This window comes from Lycorma delicatula, chromosome 2 (genome assembly GCF_047948215.1).
Source record: "Lycorma delicatula isolate Av1 chromosome 2, ASM4794821v1, whole genome shotgun sequence".
Taxonomy (NCBI): domain Eukaryota; kingdom Metazoa; phylum Arthropoda; class Insecta; order Hemiptera; family Fulgoridae; genus Lycorma; species Lycorma delicatula.
This window is the reverse complement of record NC_134456.1, coordinates 106911037-106931694: the sequence shown is the minus strand read 5'-3', so window position 1 is coordinate 106931694 and position 20658 is coordinate 106911037. Positions and strand designations below refer to the sequence as shown.

At 29.6% G+C, this 20658-nt stretch overlaps 1 protein-coding gene across 1 annotated transcript in view; it reads left to right on the top strand.

Moving 5' to 3' along the window:
- Window positions 1–20658, top strand: part of LOC142319924 (cytochrome P450 4C1-like) — a 167582-nt gene that overhangs the window by 20547 nt on the left and 126377 nt on the right. The window contains exons 7-10 of the mRNA XM_075357598.1: window positions 3518–3647; window positions 12471–12508; window positions 15690–15715; window positions 17220–17338. Coding sequence (XP_075213713.1) covers window positions 3518–3647; window positions 12471–12508; window positions 15690–15715; window positions 17220–17338 — 313 coding nt within the window. The remainder of the gene's footprint in view (window positions 1–3517; window positions 3648–12470; window positions 12509–15689; window positions 15716–17219; window positions 17339–20658) is intronic.

Genomic DNA, 20658 nt, shown 5'->3' with positions numbered 1-20658 from the left:
GTGAAATGTTGATCTCTTTTTGCAAAAAAGTTTTTTCAGTAATTTATTTTATTTCCTCCATTAATAAGTTGATATCCAATTACAGTTACTTAATGATGGATACAATTTTGTAGCACATAAAAAAATTCTACACCTGACTAGAATTCAAACCCAGTTTATCTTCCTGATGAAACACTGTTACTCTGCCGTAGATGTCAGCATAATAAAGCAGTTTAAAATATTTCTCAGTTTTAATTTAAATACTGTTATATTTTTATATAAAAACTTCTATCTCATATTTTTATTATTTATATGATAAATGGAAGATAAAGTAGAAGTCTGATTTAATATACTAATAATTAAAGAGTAATGTCATTAGACAGAATACATTAGAACAGAACTCAATAAAATAACATTTAAAAATGATAATGAATGTAATATTTATATATATTCAAAAATACTCAGTACAAATAATAGAACTTTACTGGAGTGAATAATATCATCTACAATGGTTACCTCTGCACCTATTTTATACTGGACAAATGTGTAGGTTATTTTTATCATGTTTCAAGGTATCACATGCAGACAAATTATATAACACATTTTATAAGAAAAAAAATGAATACAGTGATATATAGCAAATTTAATGATAGGCAAATTTAATGAAACTCCATACAACATACATATAGAACAAAAATCTAACACATTAGAACAATTACAATTTACATACAGATTAGCACTGTCCTTAATGGCCAGCTACAATTCTACAATTTCTTTATACTATATTTATTATTTATTTATTTTATTATTATTTATATTTATTATTTTATTTGTAAAACTCCACCCATTTACAAATTTAACTGCTCTGCCTATATTTCTTGATACACTAAATGATATATCATTATAAATCATATGATATATCTTTTGTTGTTATCAGTTACAAAGAAAGCAATATAGCTGAATGCTGCTTGTTTCAAACAATCTGAATTATGTTCCAGTAGATGATTAATTTTGACTTTGACATTTTTTCATGTTATAATGACCAAATTTTTCTTATTGTATTTAGATTTTGTACAGATACATACAATTTGATTTTGTTAACAATTGATTTGCTTCTATACGTCCTTCATTTTGACAGTTTAAAATTGTACATTTCACTGACCTAAATGATACTTTCGGTAAAATATTTTTGATAGAACCTATAAAAACTTCCAAATAAAAATCAATCAATCATCAATCAAGACTTACATTTTAAAAAGTTAGTGCAGTGTCATTAAATATTACAATTTTTTTCTAGAATTTTTCTAAATAATGCATGTGTATGGATATAAAAATGTGTTCCTGTATTTGTTTTTAAGACATAAGTTGGGTAATTACAATACCTAAAGATAAATAACATTGTTAAAGTTGGTTGGTAGACAAAATCATAAAAATAGGTTAAATTTCAGTTTGTTGACAAATTTAATGGTTTCCTGTTGATGTAATTATTGCACATTTTTTAATTGATTACTACAATACTTAAATTTTATGACACCATTCTTACCAAATCATTACAGGATAAATAAAAACTGGTTATTAGAGTAAAAATGATCTTTTTTCAGATACATTTTTTAATCATAAAGAATACATGGTCACTGTTTTTTAATTGCATTTTAACTGGTTTCTGCACAATCAGTGGAATGAGAAGAGAGTTGTAATGTTTTATGTATTATATGTAATATTATCTTACTGCATGTATTAATGTTTCTATCTAATTACATGAGAAATCTTAATTACATTACATACTAGATTTATGTAAAGTATATTTTTTATGTAGATACTTGTCTATGAAGAGGTAGTTATAGTTGTTTTATTTGCATTACTCATTGTTAATTTTTAAATGATAATTTTCTTCAAGATGATTAAATAAATTCATCAAATTTTTGAATAACTGTAATGTAATTTAACTAATTAATTATTAATTGTGAAGTTCATTAGTTGTGTCTAATAGCATTTTAGGAATGAGTTCCCTTCATCAGTTCTGAATATTATAACCCAATACTAAAATATGTTGACAATAAAGTAATATTTTTGTATGTAAGTATGTTAATTTTTTAATATTTTAGGTTTTATAAAGATTAAGTATTTAGATAAATTTGATAAATCTAGTTAATGTTGTTGATAACATTTTTAGTCATTCTTAGGGAAGGGGGTGATGAGATGGTGTTTTGCATAGGGTATATATTGTATGTCAGCATCTTTGTTATGGATTTTCTGTTGTTCATATTTCCCTATACCAATAAGCTAATTTAATTTAAAGTATTTCCAAACCGCATAAAGAAAGAAGCAGATATAATTTTAATGACTGTATGAACAAAATATAAAGTACAAAAATTGAGAATTCAATAGAAGCTGAGTATTCTAGTACAATTCAGAATATTGAAACTTACTGCTCTGCTGCTTAACAAGGTTTTAGTGACCAGTTGCAAATCAGAATTGCTCATAATTTTAGCTCTATCTTAAGTAGCATCAGTTGTTATGATCATTAGATACTAATAATTCCCAAAAATACACAATAACTGTACCCATTAGTTTAATTTTGGAAATCTGCTGGAAAAAATTATTAAAAATTTGTTTTACCCAGGACAAAACACATCTCTTTTATGGCTCTATAACAAGGTACCAAAATAGCTGTCTTCAGTTCCCATATTTTAAATATTCTTTCTTTTTCTATGACAACAATTTTTTAAATAAAACCTTTTAATATGGAAATATATTGAAAATGGTTAATACCAAAATTAATCATTTCAATTCATCATCAATAAGTTATAAGAAAATAATTTTTTTCTGCATATTTATATTAAAAAAAAATAATAAATAGGTTATGTGGAAAATTTAATGATGAATTTAATACAAACGTATGCAGTTATCAAACTGGCTATAACAATAATAACCAGCCAGAGAGTAAAATAATGTAAAATTTAGCCAGATAAAGCACATGTATCTCTAAATAAATACAAGTATCTAAGCCAAGAATTATGAAATAGGTCAATTATTTCTTATTCAGAAATATTTACTATCAACATAACAATTTGATACATCAAATTGTATAATTCACATAAAAATTAAAACAAAATAATTTTTATTTCTATCTCGATTAATCAAAACTTTATGCCACTTTTTTATAAATAAAAATTAAACAGAAAAGAGGTTAGTTAGAAAACCATATATCTGTGCATGGTAAACAATTAACTTGAATTTTTATGACTGAATAGTATTGTTTTATTTTAGATGAATAGATATTTATTAAAGGCCAGACAAATACCTTCACCAAAATTTCTCATCAGTGAGAATAACATAATTAAGCAAAATGAAATGAAATTCTTAATTTAAATTAGAATTATTTAAATATTAAAAATAGCTATTAAAATATATTAGAAGCAGCTTATCAAAGTAGCAATAGCTTATAATTGATAGTTATCGGACATCGCATTTAGTGAAACTGGTACAGAAAAAAAAAACATACAAATAATCAAATTTCTTTGTAATGATTTTACAGATTAGAAGAAATAGGAGTATACAGAATAATACATCCATGGCTTCTATTCTCAGACTGGTTATTCTTATGGACAGCTAAAGCAAAGGAGGAACAAAAGTACAAAAAAATATTACACAGCTTCACTGATCAGGTAACTATTACTTATTTAAGTATAAAAATAGTATAATTAGCAAAATATATTAATAAGTTACACTTACAAAATAGTAAATTTTATTTATTATATTAGTAAAAAATTTGGTTTGTCAATATTTTATTAAGAATTAACTAAAGTTCTTAACAAAGAAGGAAGATTGTCTAAGTATAACAATAAATTAAATACTAAAAGAAAAATATATAAAGTAAGGTAGGTATACAAAACCGCAAGTGGTAGTATTCATCCGGTAGTGGCCTTTCATCTGGAGGTCCTGGGTTCAAATCCTGGTCAAGTATGTTATTTTCACATACACTACAAAATCATTCATTTTATCCTTTGAAGCAATATTAATGGTGCTCCTGCAGGTTAAAAAAAAAGAAAGAAAAAAGTGGTATACAAAACACACTGTCTTTAAGAGAAAAAAATAGTATTTTGAAAGAAAAATGTTTTTGTTTATAATGATGTGAGTATTCTTTTTCAAAATCGATTTTTATTGATGGATCAAGAATGCAGTTATAGATAGTAAAGCTTGTATAGTACTTTGTAGCTTGTAAATGATTTTTTTTTCATTAAAATTTATTTCAGTTGTCAAAAGACATAAGTTAAATTTTAATTAATCACTATCTAAAGTTTGTTCCCAAAATAGTACAGTTTATAACCGTAGTTGATTCATTAATAATAATTAATCTTTATTTCCAATATTAACAAATACCGTTGATGATCTAATAGTTAAGGAATAATGCTCAGAAAATAATAACTATTTTAACCCATTGTAGCCTGAGTAGACTCACAAAAAAAATAAAACAAAATTAAAAAATTATTATTAATAAAATTATTAAAATTAATAATAAAATTTAATTTTAATTAATAATTCAAATATACAATATTGGTGTACAAAAAACAATTATTTATGTTTTTTATTCGTCATAATTCTATTGTACGAGATGGACAGTGTTGACTTTAAGGTTAGAGTGAAAGAGCAAAAAGATTAGTTTTAGTTGTGCGCATGATTCCATATTTTTCCACTTGAGAGCATCGCTAGCAAATATACTGACTCCTGAAAAGAAAGCCTTCTGTGTTTTTGCTGTTTGCTAAATGTGATCTGTGGTTACAGTTCAACGTGAATTAGAATTAGCCTTTATTGGAAACAAGAACATAAAATTAAAAAAAAAAATTCTGTTAAAGCTGTGATTTATAATTTTGAAAAGTTGGTAATATTTTGTGATAGCTCTAAATATGGGTTAAAAAATTTAAACCAAAGGGAATGCAACAAAAAAATAATATTTTTCAATCATAAGGGGTGGAGGTTTATTTTCTGAAAAACCTGTTTTTGGGTTATTTATTAAAAGCATTGCAGGTAAATTTCCAAAGTAAAGTTTTTTCTAAAGTGCCTCTAAACTGGTTTTTTTCACACCTGCTGAAAATAACATAAAGTTTTTTACAGTATAGCAAACTTGGTATTGCACTTGTAACAGAAAATTTTATTATTGGTACATATAGACAACAGTCGATTTTAATATGAAACCAAATTTTTACTTTTAAATTAGTTTGGTATTTTACTATTTTGTTATGTTTAGAATAGTAATACAGTTCAGTTAACTGTACAATTTATTATTTTCATTATTTTTTATTAGAATTATTGTGTATACTTTTTCCAGTCTAATTTTATTTTGAATGTGTAGTGTGCTGAAAATTTTGTCAGAAACAAATTTTATTATAAATAACATAGCAGAAGATTGTATTAAGAATATTTTGTATTGAGGCCATTTATATTATTAAACAATTTATAATGTAATAATTTTTATTTTTCCATGTAGTAGAAAAGAAAATACATATTGTAAAATAATGTACATTTCCAAGCCTACAACTGTATATTCATTGTATAATATTAATGAATAATTTATAACAATTTAGATAATTTCATAAGTAAATAAATAATAATAGTACAATTTATAATTATCTATAACAATAAATAATGTTTGTTATAATAGTAAGTATAATAATATTATATTTTATATATTAGATAATTAATTTCAACCTTTTCTATGCTATGCCGTAACTCTGATGACACAAAAGCCATTTCTGGAAAACACTGAAAATTATTCTAAAATTACAACAAAAAAAAGTTATAACCTTGTGGCTGTAAGAAAAAAATTTGGATTTTAAAAAATGCTTTAGGTTAGGATTCAAATGGTTAAGATTGATTACAAAAATAAGTATGTACTTAAAGAGAAATGTGGTGTCTTTATATATATATATGTATGTATGTGTAAGGATCAAAAGTATGAAGAACATAAGCAAAAAAACATTACAAATTATTAGTAAGAAATATTACTAATTCAATTTAATTAGTTATTAATAAATGTGCAAATTGGCTTGATGAAATCAAGTTTTCTTCTATGATGCTAGAGAAGTCACTTTCTTAATAGCATTAACCTTAAAGTGACTAGGAAACCCATTAAGTACATGGTAAGATAGTATATTTGAACCGTTTTATATTTGTTCATTTAACTTGTTTTTATCAAACTTAGTGGGGTAGTAAATTACTTACTTCACAAGGATGTTGAGTTCATTTATGAATTCCATTAACTATGTGTAAAATTTTCTTGTTATGATTAATATCTTTATATGTACATCTTTCTCATTTCTGTAGTTGATTTCCAAACCAAATTCAGTTCAACGATGTATTCAGTTATACACTATTATTTTCATTATCATATCCTACATCAGTTATCTGCTCTGATGAATGACCTTACTTTCCTTACTATATGTCTGCATTCTCTGATTTTTCCAACTAAAGTTTTAGGATCTTGGTAGAGATCCTAAAACTTTAGTTGTATTAGTTAAATTTTCTTTTAGATCACATGTAACATTCCAACCTCTCTTTTGTGCACCTTCTTATTCTTCTATCATGTTTTTAATCAATGCTTCTCCTTTTATTATATTTCCAAACCAGTTAGCTTTTGTATTCTAAATTGGCTAATTAAGCTTCTACTCTGATTAACTCTACTTATTACCTCTTTATTTTTCACATTGTTTATACTGTCTTCTCCACTCTCCATCATACACACATTTGTAATGCCACCAGTCTTTCTTTTTTTATTTTTCTTAAAGTCCATGTTTTACACCTGTGAAAAAGTACACTCCAAACATATTGTTTAAGAAGACACTTCTTCAACTTTAGGTCCATCTTAAAACTAATAACTGCTTTTTTCTGTTAAATACTTTTTTAACTATTACTGTTTGTTTATTTGTTTTTATTTTTGGAAGAAAACATATACAAACAATAATCAAAATCAAAATCAACCTTTGTTAATTATTTTTTTATTAATTTTTCTATATATCTGAATTTTTTACCAAAAATGAATACTAGGCACAAAATTTTATTTTTTCACTTACTGTAATTCAAAAACTATCAAAGGTTATATTTTGTCTTAAATATGTATAGCTAAAAAGTTATTAATTCTAGGAACATGTTTTAATCACAAAACGTTTTCAGTAAAGACATATTTTTTAATTTTATACTGATATACGTAAAAAACGAGGATTAAACCCAGAAATAATAAATGTCTTCTGACATAAACAGTTTGCTATTTATGCTGAAATTTACCATCTCATCTCAAGCAATAAAAACTTTGAAGTAACTATTTTACTCTTACTTCATGTTCTCCAGATGCCCAAGTATGTTTAATATGCTTTGCTATACAATTCCTATACATTAAGTTAAATATATCTGAATATAAATTGTTCAGATATATTTAACTTAGCTAATAAATGTAATTAGTTATCAATTATAATAGCAACTAAAATAATTGATAATTAACTAATAAATTGATAATATAATTGATCTTGATAAATTGCTATTATAACTGATAACTAATTAATAATAACATCAGGCAATATTATCTAATATAAGTAAGGTTTTTTTTTTAATTTTGGTTTATTTATAACAAGTTATTGACTTCCAAATAGTAATTTTAGGAAAATTATGAAGAAAAACCAGAAAATTTTAATTTTATTCAATTTTCTTTAAATAATCTAATCCATCAAAATATTTTTCTTTTGTAAAATGTTAAAAATAAATAAATCCTAGTGCTTTAATCTTTTGATACAATTCTGATACAGCAGAAAGCCAATTTTTACCTAAAATTTAGCCTAATGTAGATAGTTTTCAGTTAAATCATATTGTTTAAATATATGTTTAATATTATATTTATTATTTTAACTGAAAAGTGGAATAAATAACTCGTGTACTTATTAAGTGTAATAATTAAAACGAAACAATACACTTGAAAATGTAGTTCAATAATATTGTAACAAAAAACAAAACTAGATTAAAGAACAATACAATCAAAATTTAAAACTACAAAAATAATTAATGTAAACATTAGTACAGTATTTTAAAGAAGGTAGCTTCAAGATAAAAGTGTGAATTATCTTATAATTTTTAATAACCAAACATCTAAAAAGGTTACATTTTAAAAGCAGACAGATTTAAAACCAACTGCTATCTCAATTACAGCTTAATAAAAAATAATCTGTGAAAAATTGGCTTGCATCTGAATAATTTGTAACTACTTATTAAACTAATAAATCAAAAGACAAGAAAATGCACAATAATATGTCTGTGTAACCATTATATTTAGTTTCATCATTAACATTTTATAGAAAAATGATTACATATTCTTTTTCAGCACAATACCAAAATTGGACATTGGCCATATTTATGAGTGTAAAAGCACTGATTTTTTTTCGATGTAAGCTCTAATTTATATTATAATCAGTGGCCATTTATGAGTAAATTGTTTGACAAACTGTACTTTCTTCATTCTTTTATCATCTGTTCAACCACTACTACTCAACACACTTACTTCATCACATATATTTTATAATCGGTTTGGTTAATTTCAATCTTATTCTTTTTTCATAGTTTTACTCTGTGCAATTCCCTTTATTAGCAAGTTAGTTGTTCCCTGGTAAAAAATCAGTGTCATAAAACTATGCATGTAAATATAATTTTTGTTCTTTCTACAATTATCTGAAAAAGAATGAAATAAGAAATAAAGAGAAAGGAAAAATAGCTGAACTTTGTCGTTGGAATTGCCTCGCCTCAAATTCGAAGAAATGTAGCAATAGAAGGTACGTAAGTAAAAGAGACAGACTTCAGACCCTCATCAAACTCTCTTGAAGAGAAACACATCCACCTGAAGTTAAGAAAGAGTTTGTCAAAACCATTTTATGTCTCTCCCAAGCCAAGAAAACTAGAGATGTGACAAAACATATTTCCTTAATCCTTCATCACATCACAAGAAAACCTCAGCTTGGGCTCACTACTGTAGTAACCACCTGGTGAGTTCTAAATCCCCTACGAACAGGAATGACAAAACAAATCTTGCTAAGGGGGTGTACATTGAAGGAGACAATATAGTGCTGTGAACTAATCCAGGTCTAAGTACACCTAGATGATTCACTTCTACACAACTCCCACAATGACCTGATATCAAGTAACAACAAAGTTATCCATACAACCGATTTGAAAAATTCAAATCTAATATGCTTTGGATGTAGAAAAAAAATTACATACATGTTGACCATTGCTGAGTATCTTGGGGCTATTGAATAGAGTGCAGATATTTTAATTAGTCTAACATTTTTTTTTTGTTTACATGTTTGTGTGATTTAAGCTGTGTTTGTTCACTAAAAATTTTATTTTATGTATTTGTGTATTTTGAATTGCAACAACATTCTAAATGAATAAATATAATTTAAATCACTGTATACTTTGAACACATCACAAACAGCAATTTTCTTTCAAAACCTGATATAAACATTGGTGCTATATTTTATTGACCACAACAAATAGCACAGTCTCTGAAGAAACTTAATAAACGCAGAATCTATCTCAGATGCAAATATAGTTTGTAATGTTAACGTTTTAAAAAAGTATAATTTAGTAAATATTTTTAAAATGTTTATATATTTTTTCACTAAAGATAATGAGGATAAAATATTTGTAATTTACTTGATTGGGTAATTCTAAATCTCTTAGCTGACATATTTTTCTTATGTTGCCAGTTGTTGATATTTTTATTTACTATCAATGCAGTAATAAATAGTAAAATTCAAAATATAGCGTTATGTATAAAATTATTGTTTAAAAATATCATGACAGCACCAGAACTAATTATGCTTTAATAGGAGTATAATATGTGGCTGTTTAGTTAGCAAAATATTTTCTTATTAGAGCAACAATAATTTTACACTTCTATCATAAATCTTGGCTGCATTAAAAGGAATGGAATAACATTTGTACTACGTGTTTGTATCTGGGTGTTCTTGTACTTAAACAGCAATTACAATAAATGATTGAATTTAGCTTCTTTTTTATTTTATGTGCATACTACCTGTTAACAAGAGACATTTCTGAACTCTAGTTTAATAGATTAAGAATTTATTTTTGTATAAAAAGCGATAACAAAGCGAATGCCTTCATTATCTACTTGTTTTGTATGCTGACACATGAAACACTGCCTGTCTATGTAACACCCTTCCCAATACCAATCTAAGCAGTCAGCAAAATAATTATTCTCATTCATCCAAAAAAGTAAACAATTTTTTTAAAAAATTAATTGCTAGATCTAAAAAAAGTCTATATTAAAATAGAATTGCAAAAATTATTTAAGAACCATTTACAATCCAGGAAGAAAGGAAATATCAACGAATGTTGATATTTCCAAATGAGTGACAGGAAACAAATGAGTGAGAGGAATTCTGTATTCTAAGAAAGAGATATGCTGAAGTTTATAGTTAAAGCAAAGCTATAAGTGTGGATAAAGACAATGCTCCAATAATACTTTCAACTCTTTCCCTTGTACAATCACAGACCAAAGCTCATTCCAATTTCTCTAGGTTTTAGTCTAAAAAAAAGAAATTAATATTGTAAGAAATAATTAAACTACTAATTGGTGCTAATTATATGGGACATGTTTCCCACTTTTATTTCCATACTAATATTCATGATATCATTATGTTGATTAATCAGCTCTCCATGATGACTTATAAATTTTCTTTGGAGGTGTTCTTTTATTTAAAACACCAGCCAATAGGAGAACACACTCGTCACTTCCTGTATGCAGACGATCTCGAGCTAACAGTACAGCACAAGATCTTTGAAAAAGTGGAAGACACTAAACCGAGCAGCAGAGGAACTCGACACATAGGCTATCTACTACAGAGCTAACTATTTGAAGCCAAATCCGTCAAGAACAGAAACCTGTTCATTCCATCTACGAAACCGCGGGGCAAAACGACAGCTAAGTATCCTCTGGGGCAGCACAGAACTGAAACACTCAGAACACGCTAAATATCTGGGTATAATCCTAGACAGATAACTTACAAGTGGCACTGTGAAATGACCAAAATGAAAGTTGACAGGCAGTAACTGGAGCTCTAAACCACAAGTCCTGAGAACATCCGAACTGGCCCTATGTTACTCTGCGGGAGAGTTACCCTGTCTGGAACCGCTCAGCGCAAGCTAATAAAGTGAATGTTCTCTGAATGAAGTATGCCAACTTGTAACAGGATGCCTACGCCCAGCGTCTCTAGAAAAAACAACGCTTGTAGAAAAAGTGGAGTCACGCCACCAGCAGTTTCACGCGAGATAGCATCTAAGAAATAGAAAGTAAAAGCGATGAATGACGCTTTGTACCTTTTTTAAGGTTACAGAGTTAGCAGAGAGTATCGGCTAAAATCCTGGAACAGCTTCATAAGAACAGTCAAAGAACTACGCGGACCCTCGGAAGCCGAACAACATCTAATGTGAAATGCAGCTTCAAACACCGGAGGTAGGCTGGAGTTGCTTCCAGTGGTAACCACCTCAACTACGGGCAATGGAAAGCATTGAACAGATAAAGAAGCGGCGTGGCCCGCCCAAAGCACAATCTTTGCAAATGACGTCTAACGGATAGTGACCTGTGTGAATGCGGCAAGATACAGAATGACAAGCATCTACTCGATTGCAAAATTTCTGGTAAATGTGATCCCGGAAAATTGTATAGTACCATAGACAAAATAGTTCTTGAATACTGGAGTAAGAAAGGAGTTTAATTTGAAGCTACGACAAAAAAATTTATTTTTTGAAAAAACAAAGTGTCATAGATAACGTTTTAACAACAGGCAGAAATACTTATGCGGTTGAAAACGGCTTGGTAACAAATTTTTAAATGATTTGATAGAAAATAAGATAAACAAGAAATCCCGAAGGAGACAGAAATGGAGATCCCGTACCACAAATTATAAAAAGTATTGTACAAAAGGAGTTGAAAATTATAAGCTAATGCTGATGAAAAAAACATCTTTTAACAAGCTTTATAAGACATTTCTGGGGAAAAAATTTACCAGAAGAGAGGCAGAGCCCAGGCCAGATATTTCAGGAGTATTTTAAATAAAATTTTTATGATTGTATATACTTTAATTTTTTTGTTTCTATAATGCAAAAAAAAAAAAAATCAAGAAATTATAAGAAATTTTTATACAAAGAAATGAAGTCGCTTTATAGCCGTATTTTAATGGTAAAACGTTTTACCAACTTTTTTTAGTAATCATTGAATAATACATAATATAAAATAAAAAAATATTTTTAAAAATTATAAAACCCGTTTCTATATTATAATTTTATATAAATGCTAGGTAATACAATTTTAATTTTTTAACATGCAAGAATAGCCACACGAAAATTTTATGAAATGAAAATGTATTATTAATTTTTTTCTTGAATAGTGCAATCATTTTCATTTCATTTTTTTTTTTGTTTGTTTTTAGGTGATAAAAGAAAGAAGAGAGGAATTTAAGAAAGGAAAGTCAGAAAAATTGCATAAATGCGAAGGTATGTTTAATTTAGTAAATTGATAAATACGAAGATATTCTTGAATATATTTTAAAGTAGATAACATCATCCATTATTTTAAATTTTATGATTAATAATTAAAAATTATAAAATACTAAAATTTGTTTGTAATGATTATTATATATATATATATCAGCAATTAATAAGTTTTTTCATTAGTTCATAACTTAGTTATTAACTTATTTAGTACAAGAACAAGTTACTTAGTTATAAGTTAGTTATTTACTTTTTATTAGTTACTAAATTAGTTGTTTTTTATTGTTATAAGTTTTATGTTACTCTCGATAAATAAATAAAATTTATTTTAAGTAAGAATTAAAACGAAAACACTGTTATATAAATAATAAAACAAAGAAAAAGGAAAATTCAGAAAACCTATTTACCTAATTTTCATATTTATTTGGGAAAGAAGGAACGAGAGGTGGATCAAAAAATAAGTTACGCTCTTGCCGGGTTCTTTAACTGAAAGTTGTATATTAATATCTTGCGGTGGCAGCAATGGTTGTGTTGTCTTCACGCTCCCTCAGCAGCAATTCTGTACGATAGTCAGTACGTGTGTAGTGACATTGTCAATATGGCGTGTCCTCTAGAGGTTTCGTCCAGCATAGAAGTGCGTTCAGTAGTCCGATTTTTGTGGGCAAAAAATTACAATTGTTGTGAAATTCATCCCCAAATTGTTGAGGTATACAGTGACAATGCAATGTCACGCTCCATGATCACAAAATGGAGCCAAATGTTCAGAAACGGAAGAACAAACATGAGTGACGAACTGCGTGCTGGGAGTCCTTCAACCTCAAACACGACGGGTAACGCGGAACGCGTGAATCAATTGTTATGGTAATTGTTATGAATAGTTATGGTAGTGGGTTTGCTATTATTGACTATCAGCTTGGTTACCGTAAGATGTATGCACTATGGGTGCAACATCTGTTGACCGACAACCGCAAACATCAACATTTTGCCTCTGCTCTCTCTTTTCTTCAACGTTATTCCAGGACTGGTTCACAATTTTTGAAACAAATCGTCACAGGGGATAAGAGCTGGGTACTTCATTACACTCCTGAGACTAAACGAGCATCACATGAATGGAGACACAAAAATTCGCCGCAGCCAAAAAAAGTGAAAACATCTCCACATGTTCAAAAGGTTATGTTGACAGTCTTTTTCGATTCTGAGGGAATTTTTTACAGAAAATTTATGCCCCGAGGAACAACAATCAATGCCGAACCTTACTGTGTAAAATGCGTATAGCTATTAAATATCGAAGACCCGAAAGATGAAGCAATGGGATCGTTTTTGTTCACGACAACGCTACTCCTCATTCAGCTCATGTTGCAAAGGAGTTACTGCAAAAATTCAAGTGGGAAGTATGGTCTAATCCGCCTTACAGTCCTGATCTAGCACCCTGTGAATACCACCTGTTTGATCCTCTCAAGTGAGATCTGGGAGGGGAGCGTTTCGCTAATGATGATGAACGGAAGGAAGCGGTCCTTAAATGGTTGAAGGAAATTGGACGAAATTTTTATGACTGGCAATTGAAAAACTTGTAACAAGGTATGAAAAATGTTTATAAAAACTTGGTGATTATGCCGAAAAGTAGATAAATGTATGTATGTTTTTGTTCAATAAAACAAAATTGTCTTATAAATATATGTTTGTTTCATAGAGGGGGTGTAACTTAAATTTCCGATCGTCCCTCGTAGTATGAATATTATTTTAACTATTCTACAAGTTGAGATTTAAATATATAATGAATACATAGGTATAAGACTTTTCCATTAATCATTATTATTAATTAACACTGGTAACCAAAGAAAGTTATTGGATTTATAATGCGAGATTATCAAAAAGTACATACGTATTTATTAAATATGAATCTTGGTAATTTGCATCGCAGCACAGCTGAGCACTGTAAAACACAGTAAACTTTTGTCAAAATTGACATTTTTAGGAAAAAATTAATGTATTTTTTTTTTAAAGAATAAATTGAAAGAGTGACAACAGTTCAGCACTGCGAATAAGTAACGAAAGTCATAATACTGAAATACGAGTAAATATTTAAAATAAGGTGCTATTTCTTTACTCTGAGTAAACATAATTATTTTTTTAAATTAAATTTTTATTTTTCTGTGCCTTCTAATTACTTCTCATCTTGGCAATTATTAATAACAACAATTAAACATTTTACAGGGAAAAGAAAAAATATAAAAAAATAATAAATTCATATTTTTCAGTTTTTAATAATAAACAACACAGTATTATACGAGTATATTATTAAAACATGTAAATTGTAACCTTGTATTATTTTTTGAAAATTATGTTAAAATATTCAGTGCTAGTTAAGTATTTTAAAAATACTGATCATTGAAATGTAACGATGTATTTTTTCTATTTCTTAAAAATTTACTTTTATAGAATTACTTTTATAGAATGTATACTTATAGAATTTTTTGGTTATAATTATGTCTCTTATCTATCTAAAAATATCGCCGTGCAATTTGTATATACATAGCAACTGATTTTTTTTCTTAAATTTTTGTCAAAAGTTAAGCTTTACATTTTTCAATGATTGTAAATAAATATTAACAACAAATAAAACAACTTCAGTCTTAATCACATTGGAAAAACGCAACTTTTGATTAAATATTTGATATGCTTAAGCAATAAATAGTTTTATATTTTTAATATGACCAGAAAAATATAATTCACTTCAATCATAAACTTTACCCATTTATTTATTTATTCTTTGTAATACGTAATAGTGATGACATGTTCTATGTAATAATGGTGATAGACCTCACTTACACAAATTTAAAAAAATATATACGCATATACATATGAATGAAATGGAAAATGAATTACTTTAATTTGATTATTTAAAAGATGGTAAATGAATTAAGTAAATTTTAAATATATAATTTATATTTTTTACACAACTGCCCAAAAAGGAGTATTATGTATTTAGGTTGTATGTATGTATGTATGTTTTTTTATTCCACCGTAGCAGCTCAACGGTTGAACCGATTTAGATGTACGACCTCGCGCTTGAATACTTACGTTACCGGGATAACGTATGTATATATATATACGTATTTATACTACCTTTGACACTCCCGGCAATGTAAGGATCTCAGTGCAATCTCTAATGATTGCACTGCACGTGTTTGTTTATTATTTACCTTAAAAAATTGGTTACTAATAAAATCTTTTTTCATGAAATAAACATTTTACTACAAAACTAAATTATTCAAGGTACAATTTGACGCAGTTCTATTCAATAATAAACTACCAAAAGATCCATTTTTAATTTCACATTATAGTTTAACTTTATGGCTGTTTTTTCGTCGGAGGAATAGAAACCTTTTATAGGAACCATGTGGTCTTGTACCTCATGATAGTGTAGGACTCTCCCTTGAGGCCCTGCCAATAAAACCCCTATCCATTTACAACACGGGTTGTCGGCCCCACTTTATAGTATTATCACATCACCCCACGTGTCTTGCATCCATCCACACCTCCATTCCTCACGCCTCAAATCCATTTTGCGGTTTTTATTACCTCAACCTTGCGGTCGGATCCACTTAATATGAACATAGCCCCAAGGGAAACTGAAGAGGAATTATTCATCCCTAAACTTTTTCCTACATCTTTGTTCAAATGATCTAGACTAAGATCGTGGACATGGCGTGTCACGATCGTTTGATCTGTAGCATAGTCCTAATGATTTTCTTTGGGATAAGTAAGCCGAGTTCTCTCCAGCATGCTTCCCTGTGGTGCAGGAACCGATCACACAAAAACACCGTGTGTTCTGTGATATTTTCCTTCTTAAAATAATTACATCCACGGAGGGTCTCAGCGTCCGCGAGTACATTTATACACCCTTAAAATATCCGTGACCGGACAAAACTGGATCAACTTAGTTCCCAGCTATCTCTGATGGTCAGGAATCAGTTTGTAAGTCCATCTGCTCTTCGTCGAATGAACCTATCTCTCCGCCATCTGCAGACAAGCAATACCTCCGCATCCTTCTTACCCGCTTCCTTGTACATCACTCTTTTTTTGTTTAGCCTCCGGAACCACCGTAAGGTATTACTTCAAAGGATGAATGAGGATGATATGTATGTATGAATTGAGTGGGTGGTGGTTCACCACCCACTCAACCACCAAAGAACAGTGAAGGTAAAAACCACTAAAGAACACCGGTATCCACGATCTAGTATTCAAATCTATGTAAAAGTAACTGCCTTTACGAGGATTTGAACCTTAGAACTCTCGACTTCGAAATCAGCTGATTTGCGATATCGAGTTCACCACTAGACCTACCCGGTGGGTTTACCCTTGTACATCTCCTCTCTCTCTTCCACGAAAAGGAGATCCAGGTTTGCCGACGGCATCACCCGAGATGCTCTTGTATCCGCAGCATACCCGATGGTAGGCAACCCTAAAGAATTGCAAGGGCTCTAAGTACTTCTCCAGCGCGATGGAATAAAATGGTGTTCCGTACGAAACTATCGAGAGCATCAACTTTATGATTGAGTGAATATTTCATACTTATTTCGTTAGAAAATAAAGGTCATAAAAAATTTCCTATTTCTTACTGATATCAAAGTTTTATTGCAATATTGATTTTTTTTGTTTTTACAAATTATTTCGTTTGGTTTTAGGTCACAAAAATAAAGCAATCTTCATAGATTTATTATTGGCTTCATCAAAAGATTCTGAATCGGATAATAAATTTACCGTTCAAGATATCAGAGAAGAAGTTAATACATTTATATTTGCTGTAAGTCTATATATTTAAAGAATGTTGTTATTAAAGCCCAGTCAAATTGAAAGTAAAAGTAAATAAAAGAACCTTCATTAACTGGCTTAGATACGTTTAAGTAGCTTCTTTTTTTTTATAAAATCCGAGCACAAAGTGACCCAAACAAACGACTTAACTAATTCTAATATATTAAAGTAATTCTAAATATATAACTAGAAAAAATATATATTCTTATATCCTGTTGACTATTCAGTGTAACGTCTTTATCATATATTTACTTAATAATCGATCATTCATTATAATGGTTGTTTGCTGCTGGCTATTTATAGATAACCAGTGATTTAATAATATATTATGTAGACTGTAATTGTTATTATTCACTTTCAATTTAACTGGGCTGCAATATAATTTAGTAATTCTGTTTTAATTTGGTTGTATATTGCTCATATTTATTTTATACTTTATTTATATATATGTATAATGCTACATGTACATGTAAATTATATATTTCTATGCAAATATATTTACCTATATAAAACAGTAAAATTGAAGTATATTTTTGAATACGATATGCATACCTTGTAATACAAAATAGAACGAAAAATTCGTTAAACTGAAGTAAACTCTCTATTTCATTAACTGAAGTAAAAATAGCTCATTAGATTGTATAATTTTCAATAAAAAAGTTACTAAATTTGACACTTCTAATCTTACCAATTAAAAATAAATACTTTTTATGTAACATGTAATACTTTTTAACCTGAGTATAATTTAAATTAATCTCAATGAAATTGCTTAATTTAAAATATTTACTGTGGGTCATAATATAAATCGGTAGATGGAACTAAAAAAAATTCCCATGCATGTCCAATTCGAAACTATGAAGTGTTATTCTAAAAAAAAAAAAGTTATGAAACATAAATAATATAAGTTTTGGGAACTTGACTCAACCTGAACACGATATATGGAGTTAAGGGAAATAAAACAAAGGTTGAAAAGGGGCCAGATCGTAAGAGGTGGAAATTTAAAACTTGACGGAGTATTTAACTAACCGATAAGAAGGTTGGTTGGTTTTGGTTGGTTTGCTTGGTATTTCTCCCGCCACCACCCCATTCCCTAAAGTCACCCTAAAGTATAAAACCGAATGTCTGTGCCACAAACGGCTACTGAGCTACGAAACGGTTTAGCGACCAGTGTCCAAACTAGCTCTTAGAGATAACCTAAAAGCGTGAGCGGAATAATCGTGGTACCATACACCACTCGCTTGCGTGTTCCACCGTCCACTTGTCATATATAATTAAAATGGGTAGGCGCACCCCTCAACTACTAAAACATATATGATTATCAATAATTAATTTACTCGTCAAAGACAGCAATTCGCTGCCACGCCTAGGCCGCTGAATGCCAGCAAGTACCTGTCCACCGTTAAAGCGCTTGAAGCCTTAATCTGGCTGGTAGCCAGCCATATCTCTTGATTAGCTTCCTACAGCAGCGCGGTAGGAGTCTTTTCCTTAGGTAAACTACTGATGTCGGTTGAACAAAGCAACTGCATCAAGGAACTCCCACACGGTTCGACAAAGCAGCTCTTGCCACATTGACTCGCCGCTTGTGAGTGGCCAATTTTCCCCTTGATCTCTAAGTTCCAGGATGGCCTGAGTTCTGGCCCCGCCAAGAGCTGGGCAGTCGAAACAAATATTGGTTTAAATTTACATGGTAGGAGAGTGCTCGATTTCTTTCCAACCTATACGCCCAAACGGACGCGCATAAGAAGTCATACTTTCGAAGACACCTCGGTACACCATGTACAAATGACGGCCTGACAGTCCGTAATCCTTACGAGCAATCCTCCTAAGCTTGTGCGTCACAGAGACGGCGTCTACCGCTACTTCCCTAATGTGGTTGCTAAACAGCAACTTCTCATTAAAACATCTTGGTTCTTATGAACTCGAACTCGGCGGATTTCACAGCCTCTATATTTAATACGGGGGTTACGACTATATGACAATTTGTCTGCACCCTTGAGAAGCATAAACTTCGTCTTAGGCACAGAAATCCTTAAATTTGAATGTTCATCCAGCCCTCTGCGGTTGACAAAGCCGCCTGCGTTCGGTCTTCTAGCTGCGGTCGTGAGTTACCACGAACTAACAGGAGACAATCATCGACGAAAGCCTGGGCCGTGACCCATTCCGGGAATGTCAGTCCCAAAAATCCGTCGAATACCAGGTTCCACAGCAAGGGACCGAGAACGGAGCCCTGCGGGCTTCCCCTATTGACGGACTTTTCCACAACTAGGTGCGCATCCTTAAACAGGGCTGTGCGATCAGACAAGTAGTCACGTACTATGGCCTGAGGGCTACGGGAACATTGTGGTGTTCCAACTCATAGAGGACAGAACTCCAACACAAGGAAGGAAATGCTGCCTCTATGTCGATAAAAATTTCCAAAACATATTTACAGTCGGCGCTAACCGATAACAAGATACCTCTTTTTCACTCATCTGTGTGGTAAAAAGAGGAGCAAACAAACTCTTCAAAAGAATCATATCTATTTCCTGTTAAGATACAGCATACAAATTGTTAAGGTACAAATTTGTTAGAAATGATTACTCCTACTATATTTAAAGAAGTAAATCTTTTATTAATAAATATATTTCGTGATTAAAAATTACTCTTAAAACCACCCCTAAGAAAGATGACCAAATTGAAATTATATTTTCTAATTTCTATATTCCTTCTGAATTTATGGTGATTTAAGCTTAAAATACAGTACAAATAATGTTAATATAATAAGAGAATGTTGAAATCTTTAATTTTAAATCATCCCTAAAACATTAGAAAAGTACTCAACTCAGCAGTTACATAAACATGTGTATTACAGTAATAGAAAAGCTCTCACTGACTCGCTTGTGTTAAACTCTCGTACTTCCCAAATAATTTATAAGTTGTCTTAAGCAGTTATTCTTAAAGCACTCTTTAGGAAAAGAAATAAAAAATTAATCTGATTAATGAGTCTAAGAACTGAAAAGGGAGAAAATTCCTAAACCTAAACATACATGAAAACCTAAACGAAGAGCTTTGTTTGAAATAAAATAAGAAAAATAAGTAAAAACTATTTTTGCTTTAATTGGAGAAGTTAATTTTTCCGACTAGATATGTTTTTTTTTTTTTGATAGGATAGAACTGTGTGCCAACAAGACTCTCACCCTACCTAAAAATAGAAATGCACTCAACCCAGATGATCTGAGGAAACATTATTAATTGTGATTCCATTACTTGAAGAATTGTGCTTATTTATTTCATTGGATGAAATCTTATTTTTAGCCTTTTCCTATTTTCAGT